The 13019-nt window shown below is 30.6% G+C and overlaps 1 protein-coding gene across 1 annotated transcript; it reads right to left on the reverse strand.

Moving 5' to 3' along the window:
* Nucleotides 1–303: 303 nt before the first annotated feature.
* LOC143053546 (uncharacterized) lies at nt 304–11461 on the reverse strand. Its single transcript, XM_076226346.1, has 7 exons — nt 11112–11461; nt 9682–9859; nt 7656–7961; nt 6925–7000; nt 5846–5922; nt 3404–3490; nt 304–2912 (listed from the first exon to the last, which is right to left on the reverse strand). The coding sequence occupies exons 1-7, from the start codon at nt 11142–11144 to the stop codon at nt 961–963; spliced, it is 2709 nt and encodes a 902-aa protein (XP_076082461.1). The 5' UTR covers nt 11145–11461; the 3' UTR covers nt 304–960.
* Nucleotides 11462–13019: the final 1558 nt, after the last annotated feature.

Here is a 13019-nt window from a genome sequence, read left to right on the forward strand (position 1 = left end):
AATATATATATAACAGGTATTGTACACGTTTTGATGAAAGGTTTGTGTTTCCATCCTGCCAAATTCGATCGTTCTAAATCCATTAGGCGTAACATTGAAAAAAGTACTCAGTACGTGTAAGTTGAGATTCAAAATATGTACATTTTTATTTTTGTTATTCGTTTATTTTGTATGTTTTAAGAAAATATTTTAAAATGATGACAAATCATTATAATTGTAAGAAATTCCGTTGTGTAAATCATTGTTTGTAATGAGCGCCATTAATATTAAAAAAAAATTATATGAAGAAAATGTAAACAAACATACAATCCAACAATTATTAAAACATAATACATTCATATATGTGATTTACGATGCATGTATTATATATAACATATTTTAAAAACATTTTACTTATTACTGTCAAAACTGCCTTTTGTAAATAATTTCTGTGTATTTTATCAATATACATTATATCTTTTTAAATAAGGATTTAAAGAAACAAAAGATCAGAAAAGTAAGAAAACAATGAACAGATACCCATGAATTGTAGATTTTCAAAATTCACTAGAAGTTATCCTTTTATTGATAAAAAAATCCCAATTTCAGTAAAGTATCAAGTCTATTTGATATATTTCATTCAACTATTAGTTCCGTTCACAGACAAAGGTTTTAGATTGATGGATTGTTGTCATATTACTATCGGTAAAGGAGTATAAAAGGTAAGATTTTGTTTACGATTTTAATAATTGTTCCAATATTCATGATATTGAAACTGTCAGAAGTGTTACCGATTACAGGTTTTGTAGATTTCTAGAATAAGATTGCTATCGTCAGAAATTGTCACCGAATACAGTTTTTGTAGATTTTTAAAATGTGTCGATACAGGTTTATGTTGATTTCAGAAGGAGTCACTTCAACACCACACGGACACTCATAAATCAAACATAATTTGCATTCTACATATTTCAATCCTCTTCTCTAAATTTTGTTCTGCAATATTGACATTATATGATCAAATTCCTCCGTTTTGCCAAATTTGATTGCTGATTGGGATGGTATTAGCTCATATTCAAACAAAATGTTACTGTCCTTGTCAATTTTGATATCCTCTGAAATATGATTAATGCCAGATTCAAGAAGAAGCATTAGGTTTTCTTTTTCATTCATAAACCATTTACGGAAGTTTCCATATAATGAATGTAACCATGTTTCTTTACTGTTTGCCATATCCTTCATAGTAATAAACTTGTCAATAAAGTCTTGGCGCCCAAAGTATACAGCAAAGTGTAAAGGTGTATGCCTCCTCACATTCTCTAAGTTTGTGGTTTTCCAAACATCAACAATACCGTGTTCATCTTTATTTTTCAATATTGTATTTATAATATTGTTTTCTACTTTGCCGTTCCATATAACAAAGTAGTGAAGTAAGGTATTACCGAACTTATCAACGAGTGTGTTTAAAACATTCCCAATCACACCAGAAGCACATGCAAAAATATTTCCTTTAAATGTATTTAAATCATCCTCATTTTCTTCCTTCTTTATACATACATATTTCCATGCTAAACAGTAAGCTTCTAATTCAACGTTGAAAATGTTTTTATATATGCGTACATATTCACCGAACTCACGAAAACATCTTAAACGAAATTGATGTGTATATGTTTCATCACTCTTGACATGATTTATAATTAATTGTAATAGCTGTGTATCATTATAATACTCGATTAAACGTTTTATTTGTTTTATAATGTTATCTGTATTTAAAGATTCGAACATCAAAGAATTTATCACCAGAGTAACAAAATCAGACTGTCTATAATCTACAGTTAACACCATTTCATCTTTTAACGGTTGATAGTTGAGTGGTCGTAGGAAAAATATGATGTCACCCAGGTTACATTTCTCAAGCATAGGATGTGGATGTGTATTGCAATACGTTATCAAAACCGCCTGGTATATTGTATGATGGGAAAACGTCAATTCTGACTTACTGCTTTCAAAATAATAAGGCATGGAGTGAAATGCAATGGTTTGTAATAAATTTAGACCAAAAGACAAGCTCCTATAAGGGAAAATATGTGTCATACTCTTGGTAATCGAGGCTTGCAAATCACCATCTATTAAAGACATTTTATTATTTAGACATAGCAACACAGCGACAAATAAACAGTATTGAATAGCACTAAGGTCATCTGATTCCCCTTTCTTTCTCAAATCCTTGATCTGTGTTATCAATTGTACAGGAGGCTGCATGAAATATCGAATCCCTTGTTGTATATGATCTTTATGACTGCAAAGTGATGCACACATTAAAGGAAATCCTAGCAGAGTTTTTTCATTCAGTAGATCAGTAAATAAGGAGTTGCTGATGTATACGTTCTCAGGCGTTTCTTTTGACTGCAGCCGTGTCATCTCATCTTCCGAATAAATTTTATTCATTTTCATATGTAATTTAAGAATGTTTTCCTTATCTATAGTGTTGTAAAATTCATGATTATCAAGATCAAATATTGTTTGAGTTTGGTAATTTCCACATTTCTTTAGTATAGTAGTCAAATTTGGTGGGAAATCCTCGACTACTATTATGAGCTTTGTTCCTTTAATATCATGCAAATATGTTTTAATTGATTTATCGAAGGCTAACACGTTTTCATGTGAGTCAACAATGATATGATCTTCTTTTGGCAAATTATATTTCAAATTGGTCTTCCTTATATGAATAATGTTGCATCTTTTCTCAGGATAAAGCATCTGCAAACATTTTGCAAGTGTATTTTTTCCTGTCCCTTCTCTACCCGTCAAAACAAGTACAGAAGCTCCGTTGAGAGTATCTTTTAATACGGAAAACGAAGATAATTTCTCGACATTTTTCAAAATGCTTTGGTCAAATTCGTGTCCTCTTTCTGTGGAAGTGAACCATTGTTTAACTAAAAAAAATCATCATAGTTTCTTTTTAAAATATTTTTGATTGATTGATTGATTGTTGGTTGCTTAACGTCCAGTGGCAAATATTTCATGCATATTCAGGACGCAAAATATTTTTGAAGTACAATATCTGTCCCAAAAAATATTAAGTTAACATGAAATTCTTAAAACTGAACAAATGTAAGAATATCTAAAAAAAAAATATGTAAATCTTGTTTGAATTAGATATGCAAAGGATATATTTAACTTAAGACATTAACATTATTAAAAATACAAATATGATAACTATATTTTTAGAAATGATCCTGTTCTGATTAATGCTAAACATAATTGATAGATACCAGAGATACGTAACTAATTACATAAAAAATCAATCATAAATTGTGAATATATGCCAACAGGTAGATGACAAACAAATTATCGTATGAAATAAAAGCTTGAATATTTTACTAAAAGAGTGTTGTTAAATAAATATCAATACAAATATACTTACAGATAAAACACACGCCTATTAAATACATAAGACAAGCAATTACAAAAACCCCAATGCATAGAAATGGAAACTTCATTTGATGAGGATCTGCAAGGAAATTTAACAAGTTTATTTTTCAACAAGGGATGTTTTGTTATATTGTTATATATAACATTTCAATTTATTTTATGTGACAAATTACTCCATAATCATGACCATCGAGAAGTTATTTTGGTGCTGTTTGTTGCTGTATTTTATCCGTTTTATAAAACTTCATAAGTGGAAAAGCAATATTTATAAATTAATGATCCCCGCTGGACACAATTTAAACTATATATTTTAATGTGTGTCCCGTTTAAGGAAGGAAACTTTCAATAATAAATCCATGTAAAAATATCGGGTAAATAGTAACATTTCCATTTTATTTGATCGTTTTCCTCCATTAAAAAAATCGACGAGTGCAGCAGATTATAGGAGTTTGTTTTAGAATGTGTTTGGCATGTTGCTTTGCGAATAAATTCTCTAAGGGCAAACATCTGATTATTATTTCACTGACTGCTTACCTCTCCAGAGCATGCTTATGATCCGTATTTATATGCAAAAGAACTGTGAAGTTTTTAAAAAATCAATATACATGTACAGAAAAGATGAACACTTTTGAAGTTAAGTTACTTGTACTATGCAAAAAAAGACATTATCCCGATGAAAACATTGAATGTGAATACATGGAGTAGACTTCAAATACATGGACATAAAAAATCTAAAGAAAAAAAAAAACAACCTTCTTATTGATATTTATCTGTAAACTTTAAACCTGCACAGACAAAATTTTGAATTATTATAATAACAAAAGGCAATATATCTGTATTGAGTGTTCAAATGACAAAAGAAGACTAAGACGAACTTGAAAACCTTGATGTACATAAAGAGGTTTTGGGGAATTATAAAAGTTCCAGGTGGAAAAGTTTTATGAACGACATCACCAGTTTTGTTGACCGTTATGAAATGTCCGTTTCACAGGTTACGTCTGAATATTCCAATTTTCGTAACTAAAATGCCATCCCCTTTTCTCCCTGAAGGTGAACTACCGATTAAACTTTTCACCGAAAGTACTAACATGAGGAACACGACGTTGTCATATGTGGAGCAGAATATAAATACCTTTCCGAAGCACCTTATTTCATTCTAAGATTTTAATATAATGAGCGTCGTGTTTTGTAGTCTTTATAGTTTTAAGTTGTGCTTTGTGTACAATTCTATGTTTGTATTTTTCGTTTTTTTGAAATAACCTTTTAATAGTTTTTTTTCGACTTGTGAGTTTTAATACCCTTATTTTATCATTCGCCTCTATTTCATTAGTAATGTTCTATTATTGATTTCCTCGACTTTTCATTAGAAGAGTCAATTGTTATTAGTTCTCGTTTGCTAGTTTTTGTGAATTTCAAGCACACATCTATTTATTATCATGTGCATATGGTTCAATGGTTGAATGTTCTTCCTCGAATTCTCTGTAAAGTCCTTGTGGATTTTACATTTCTGCTGATTAATATATTATAATTTTAGATAGTTTTTCATTATCAAACAAGGACGTTCAAATATCTACAGATTATTTGCGTTCATTAGCAAGTGCAAATATTGACCTCAACTGCAATTAATGTAAAATTCTAATCAAAGGCAATAACTTCTTTAAGGATTTGATTTTTCAAAATGTATCTATATACTTGACATTTATTTTATATATAAGTTTGAATTTTTCAGTATTAATTAATTATTTTGAAATTTAGCTTAATCTTACCTTTTATTAATTTGTTTGAAATCCGTGATAAAAGAATTGCGTTTTATGATTTGAAAGTGACTTATAGACCCAATGGGTCGGGTGTATTTTATTGTGTATGTAATATATTTGTACTTTACTGAAATGTGATTACACATGTCACTATAATAAACATTTACTTACTTACTTACTTACTTACTTGAAAATTATATTTATATATCAACATTCCATCAGCGCCTGTAAAAGGAGTATACACGAAGTCATCTCGTTGATTACTTTAAGAACGCTAGTTGGTTGACAGTTATAGGACATCTTTGTTACAGATGAACGCGAACATGTTTCGGTTGTCGTAGCCATACTCCCATCCTCTTTCCCTCAAATTTTGGCATCACCGAATGATAATTTTTACATTGGCCTTGTAAATTTATCTCAACTTATGAGTTATGGAAACCTTTTTGAAATCTTTAGCCTCTTTCCTTCTAAAGCAACACGAAACATATACCATATTTAGGGATATAAGTTGCTACGGAAGGGTAAACAGAAGCTGATTTTATTCGGTCGATTGTTGACAACATTTCTCATTTGCCTTTTATAGGGGCATCTGTTAATAATCTGTCTTGTATTATAGGGTTATTGCATATTTATTTTGTGCTTTTTTAGTAAAAATTAAGGTAGAAATTAATTCAAACCCGAAAAAGAAAATACAATGCTTTCTTCTTTCCTTTCTTCGTCGTCACTTGACTCCCAGGTAAATTCATGACCAAGTCTGTAATATTATAGATTTTTAGTGATAGTTGGTTCATAAAAAATATTTTTGTTGACCGTAAAAGAATACCAGAGGGACAGTCAAACTCCTAAGTCGAAAATAAACTGAACACACCATGGCTAAAAATAAAAAGACAAATAATAGTACACCAGACACAACATAGAAAACTAAAGACTAAGCAGCACGAATCACACCAAAAACTGGGGGTAATCTCAAGTGCTCTGAAAGGGTAAGCAGATCCTGCTCCATATGTGGCACCCGTCTGTTTATCTCTATTTCGATGGGATAGATGCGTTCAACATAGTCAGCAAATTTTGAATTATATAGTGAGAGAACATCATCTATATAGCGGAAAGTAAAATTGAAGGATGATGATAACTTCTTATCTTTCTTCCTAAGAAGTTCCCGTATGAAGTCAGCATCATAATAATAAAGAATGTTGCCAATCTAGAAATCAATCAAGCATCTTGATAATGTCGGTTTTAGAGAATTTTTTGTTTGAATAAGAGTGATTCTTTACAAATAGGATTTATCCCTCCCCAAGACAAGATACTTGTATCTACGTTAGCCATTCTTTTTATGAAACAAAGTAATACTAACTCTTTCAATTTGTTTTTATAGTTTGGAATGGGGAATACTTGTGTAAAAGTGTAGACAACTCAAATGTGTTAATACTATTGCAAGATGAGAGAATATAAGATTGTGTGTACTCATTGGATTTTTTTAGTATCCACATCTGATAACGCCATCTCTAGAACCCACCGACACAATAATTATGTTCAAAAATAAAATGTCTGTTACATCAATTTTCCGTTTATAAATATTCTTAAATAGGTTAAGTTCATGAAATTATTCAGCTACTTTTTTCTTTTACGAATACCTTATAATGACATACCATGACGCATGTACAGCATATGTGGTATCGAAATGCCCCCAATTGTTTAAGATGCAAAGCATGTAGCCTTTATCTTTGCTCAACATTATACCATCATTTTTTTTTACCTCTCATTCCTTAGATTTTCAATCGTCGAACATGACATGACCCTTGCAGTGTGGTCCTTTGATAAACACACATAGTCTGTAATTGAAAGCATGACAAAACTTACTTCAGACTGTTAAATTTGGTTTTTCCTATATAAGCAATAATATCTTTGACTATTGGAATGTAAATATGCATAGTTTTATTTTGGCGTAAAAGTTACAAAATGTATACAAAAAACTATAATTACTTGAATTATTGACAAAGCTATATCAAAGATTATAGATATGAAATCATTTAACAACTCTAATTACTTTAAAATGTGTTATATAATTGAATTGCTTATATCAACTATTGAATAGGAGTCCATATACTCTATTTAAAAAGATTTCCTAAAATCAATTAAATCTTTTGAGTAATTATGCTATTATCTTCATGTGTTCTACCTCATCGACGAATTTCCTGTTTGCAGTAATCATGAACATTATTGTCTTTAGAAATCCTGCACACGATACACGTGATAGGAAAAAACCTCGATGAAAGAAAGAATAAGCTATCATTGAAGGGATATATTAATATCAACGGTAAACTAAAAGTTTTTTTTAGAATAAAACAATTGATTTTTCTAAATGTAGTTTATGGTATTTATTCAAGGCATTATACATATAATAGCAATTTTCCCGTTTGTTTGTTGCATTTCCAATTGTGATGCAAGGCTGATTTAGATAGGAGACATTAATAAAATATGACTCACCTTGCGAGAGTGTAAAACTGTTATTCTGACAATGTGTTTGATGACACGAGCAGTCTTCAACTGATGGTGAACACGTGCATTCATCCTTCGGTTTAATAACAAATACATATCCCTTCCTGTAATCACATTTACATTTAATATCTCGTACGTTGGATCCAGTGTCGACTACAATTTGACCTTCTTCATTGCATAAATGTTTTTGATACTGACACTCATATCCTTCATTTGACCAGGATATGTATGGTGAAAAATAGTTATCTTTGCATTGTTTGACGTGAAGTTGTCCGCTTAAAACACTGTGATATCCTAAATTTAAATTAAAGCAAAGTTTTGTTTATCAATATATTGCTTGTTTCTTTGTGTTTTTATTTCAATTTCAGACACATAGATATATGTTATAACTATTTTTATATGTATTAATCCAAGAGTTTCAAGTGGTGAAGTTGAAATCATGTGATGGTAAATGTTACTGACGCGATCATGACTTGTTTACCCGTTATCGAATATTCATTTCACAAATGATAGCAGATATGTTTCAAATGTCGAAACTACAACCCTCACCCCGTCCCCTTTATCCCCAATATGACCTATCAAATTAGACTTCCTACTAGGTTTGTACTAACATTATCAACTCGGCGGGTGTCACTTGTGGAGCAGATTCTACTAACCCAAAGGAGTACCTTAGATCACATACAGCTTTTGAGGGGATTCGTGATGCTCGGTCTTTATTTGTCTACATTGTGTATCGTGTATTATTGCTCGTAAGTCGATCTTTTTCTTTTTTAGCTATTGCGTGATCAGTTTATTTTTGACTTATGAGTTGAATATATTTCCCCTCTCTTTTATAAACACATACTACATATGCTGTAAAATGTTTTTTTTCGGGGAAATATAAAAACATGACATGGATATAAGAATATTCGCAGATAATTGATAACGTGCTTCATTGATGAGTAATTCGTGGATCAGAAAAAAATGTATGCAAATAAATAACCCAAATAACAATGCATTCTCAGGTTTTTAAACACGGAAATAAAATCAATATGTGAATATGTTCGAATCAAACAGCACTAGGAAAGCCAATTCTGATCTAAAACTGTCAATATAATCCAAAATTCTGCTGAGAACTAAACAAATTAATTATAGAGACATTTAAGTCTTTAGGCAATTCTTCAGATCTCGGAGGCCAAATGTTCTAAGTATCTGAACTACTGCAGTTATTAGTATGAATTCTGCACGTTGTCGGACTTATATTATAATGGACTAGAATTGGAAGTTTTGCTAGCGCAGGTCAGTGATTCGCTCCGAGAACTTCCGTCTCTTCCACCAATAGAAACTGACAGCCTCAGAATATTACATTAGTGCTACAAGTGGCGTTAGACATCAATCAGTCAGTCAGTTAAAAGACTTTCTGTCGTAATCTGAATAGTACAGGATTTACTGTTACAGTAGTGAATTGATCTGAAAGTTCACTGAAAGTTTGAAAACAACGTTATAATATAATGTTAGCGTTAAGCCGCTTTAAAGAATGTCAACCATTCACCATTAGATATTGTCTGGTTGATACAATGTGTTGGTATATCAACAAATAAGCGACATGTTTAAATGTCGTATTTATACTTACCATATTATCTTAAAAATCTGTAAAACATTATAAAAACACCGCATACTTGTCTTTCATTTGAAAGCATATTTAACGTAGTTACAATGTACCTTCTAATTGCATGTTTGTGCCAATGTTTTAATTAACAAAATAGATATAACACTATTTTTTAATTGACGTGTTTCTGATTTTTCTTCTTGACTAACCATTTGTGATTTACGTCATCTGATTGATTGATTTATATATCTATCAATCATGGTCAATCTGACCATCAAACATTGAATATCGATTGTGGTTGCAGTACAACGTGGAAATACACTTTTTTATTTATTATTATTAAGTTTAATTGGAAATGTGATTTGGATTCAATATTATATGATATGTGATGTAAATTCGGTCTATTGCAATTTTAAGTTAAATTACCGGGTGGCAGGTCCACAGGAAGGAAACATTCTTCTCCCCACCTCTTTTTGTTAACATCATATAAGCAATGATAAACATCATTCCTTTGGCATATTGCAGCCGCTCTGTGTTTCCACTGGGATGTATGCATACATTTTAGATGAAAATTAAAATCTGCTCTCGAAACAATTGTAAGATACTGAAATATTATAGATATAAATTTATTAATGCACATTTATAAAATATATATGCATACATTTGGAAATTATAAACCTAGAAACCATGAGTTAATGGCAATTACCATCACCAGTGTGAGGTCCTATCAACGTATTTACATTAGAACACATTATATATTAATCTAATGTTAATTCCTAGTTCTTATAGTTATCAAAGATACCAGGATTATAATTTAGTACGCCAGACGCGCGTTTCGTCTACATGACAGTTCATGGAAAAAGCTTGTCAAAATTGTAATGCAGTCAACACAGTTAACAAATTCCAACTGTTTCAGGTTAGGACGAAGGTTGGCTACTGTTAAACGTTAAAATCCGCTGCATTTGGTTGCACTTGTTCTAAGTAAGGAACATGTTGTTCATTGGTTGTCGTTTGTTGGTGTGGTTCATTGGTGGTTCTCGATCCTCCTTTTTTAAATTATAGATTAGACTGTTTTTTTTTTGTTTGTTCTAATGGTTTGATGCTTGTCACTGTTGGGGCTCTTTAAAACCTTGCTGTTCGGTGAGAGTCAAAGCGCCGTGTTGAAGGCCATATCAATCTATAAGATTAACATTTTACACATATCCTTGGATGGAGAGTTGGCACTCACACCTCATCTTCTTATTTCTATACATATCAAATTTAAACAAAAATGCTTGTTGATGTGTCTGTATTTGTCTAAATATTCATATTGATTTGTTTTTCCGGTTAGATTGTCATTGATAAAAAGTAGTAAACGATTTCAAATTTGACAGAAATTGAACACAAAGATCAAAATTTCTTTCAATGATTTATTAAGTCATGAGATACATTAACATGTACATGGATGAATTGGTGTGTTAGAAAGCATCATGCAGATTAATTTTTGATTATAAAAGTAAAAAAAAAAAAAAAAAGCAATCCGCAGAACGCACACATGAAAAATACTAATCATTAGTCCTAAAAACAAACAATAACATGCAAAAAAACCCAACCAAAACCCCTACAAATAGACAAAACAGTTCACAATGCATTACCTAGAGAAATAAGCCTATTAAAATTTGGGGATACTCTAGGGTGACCATACCGTGTGTCACTTTTTGTGTTGCTCATGATAAGTACAAACTCAATGATAAGTATCAATTGGTGGTTTTGAAGCAAATAGCAATTAAATCATGACTCATTTTCGTTTTGGTTTCTGGCAAAACTTTCATAACTGTCAATACAAAAAATTGCACCTGACCGAAAATTACACTTACCAAAAAAAGTGTTGTTGCAAATATGTTCATCATTGATTACACATCAGACTATATATGAATTCTTTATTACATCTAAAATAAAAATAATTTGTTGAAAACTGTTTTCAAAACGGTATTTTAAATGTATTATTATTATAGCAGTACCAGTTAAAATGAATACTTTATAATGATGTATTAGAAATTATCATAGATTTGTTACGAAAACATTTTCTATTGCATATGTATTAACTCCAAAATAGTCCTATTCATATTGCTGCCCGGAGCAAAAATTGGTTATTGGTTAACGTTTTCCCATTTCAAATTATGTTACGTCATTGTGTCCTTTACGACAATAGGGATCAATGACAGTTTTTGTCTTTTCAAAATTCATTCATACAATGTTTAAACAGCTATTGTCTATTTATCCCCAGTTGTGCCAAATTACCGCTTCTGTGTATTATCTTATTAAAAAATAAGGGGAAATGTTAAAATAAATGTGTATGTAGTAAAAGAAAAACAGGTGATAAATCTTTAAAGATTTTCTCAGTTGCTGTTTATCGAATAGTCATATTCGAACGTTTTTCCCTTTTCTGCAGAGCTAAAGTATATGATCAATAGATTTCAACAAAGTTTATCAATATTGTCCCTGTAAGCATCCCTTGACCAATGTTTGCCATCATCTTAAGCCTCGGGGTATAACCAAGGTTTATATGAAAATGTGCATGTATTTTTTTTTAGCTATAAATATCTAAATCAATTCTTATGATAATCCTTGTGATATCTGTAGGACGTCATATCAAGTGATCATGAATAAAAAAGTCACCATTTGATAACTACTTAATTTATTTTTAGAAACAAATCCATAAATGTTTTGAATTAACATTTTGATTATTAAATAGATAATATTATTAACTTAGAAACTTCAAGAGGTTATGTATAAAGACTGTATTTTGTTACCCTGTCTGAAAGATCGCAGCTAATCCAAAATGACAACTATTTTTTTCAGTTTTACAACAAAATATCTATAAACTAATTAAATGCACCTGTGTCAATTATGAAACGAACTTTTGAATTCAAAAATGTTACACAAGGCTTATATCTTTTAATGCCACGGAGTAACTCAAATAAAATGTTTAAACTGCAAGGTGCAGTATTGATTTTTAAAAAATATATTTGATATACGACTTGTACAAATATTTGAGTATCCAAGCCAGTAAAACCATGTATAAACCGATGCGTAAACGATTGCGAAAAAAATATCGATTTAACTATTGCTTATAACGCATAATGTCGTTATTACATTCCAAAATAAATGTGTAAAAGACTACTGTAGAAAAATTCGAAATATCAATGAGTCTATGTCAATAAAAATTAATTCATCATTTCAAATATTTACCTTGTCCCGTGATAGAAACCTTGTGATCTATTATACAAGTGAGATAACGTGACACATGTGACAGGTGTTCAAAGTCTACTGATATGATTTGCATTCAAGATAACATTTATTTTTAAATCTCAGTCATTCATTTCGATTAGATTAGTATTTAACATGTTGCTGTCATTGGAGCTTTGACTATTTTTTTTTATGTATATAATAACAAATCAAAATCTGTTCTTTATTAAAGTCATACATTTTTAAACCTATGATTTAGGGTGCCCAATCTGATTTTGCTAGTCTTTCGAATATTTCAAATCGTTTGATGAACAATCCGTTTCCACAAAAATGACAGTATAAATCAAATTTAGGTTCAGTAAAGAAGTATTGGGTTTTGTGCTGTAGCTACTATTAAAGTAAAACAATATTCACATACATCACGAGTATAAAATGATGTACCTGCCGTTTGTTACATTCTTGGTGCTCTTATTCAATTTCAATTCAGATAGGCAAGACAAACCTAAAGATGTTCTGAAACAACCTGTCTATTCAAT

Source organism: Mytilus galloprovincialis, chromosome 12, assembly GCF_965363235.1.
Source record: "Mytilus galloprovincialis chromosome 12, xbMytGall1.hap1.1, whole genome shotgun sequence".
In the NCBI taxonomy this organism is placed as follows: Eukaryota; Metazoa; Mollusca; class Bivalvia; order Mytilida; family Mytilidae; genus Mytilus; species Mytilus galloprovincialis.

What these genes read in the sequence shown, in the direction of transcription:
- LOC143053546 (XM_076226346.1), bottom strand. Translation starts at nt 11,144, where the DNA reads ATGATGAACATATTTGCAACAACACTTTTTTTG. An exon ending in TCCTGTGGACCTGCCACCCG is followed by an intron (nt 7,962 to 9,681) that starts GTAATTTAACTT and finishes ATTTAAATTTAG; the next exon opens with GATATCACAGTGTTTTAAGC. An exon ending in AATAGGCGTGTGTTTTATCT is followed by an intron (nt 2,913 to 3,403) that starts GTAAGTATATTT and finishes GATTTTTTTTAG; the next exon opens with TTAAACAATGGTTCACTTCC.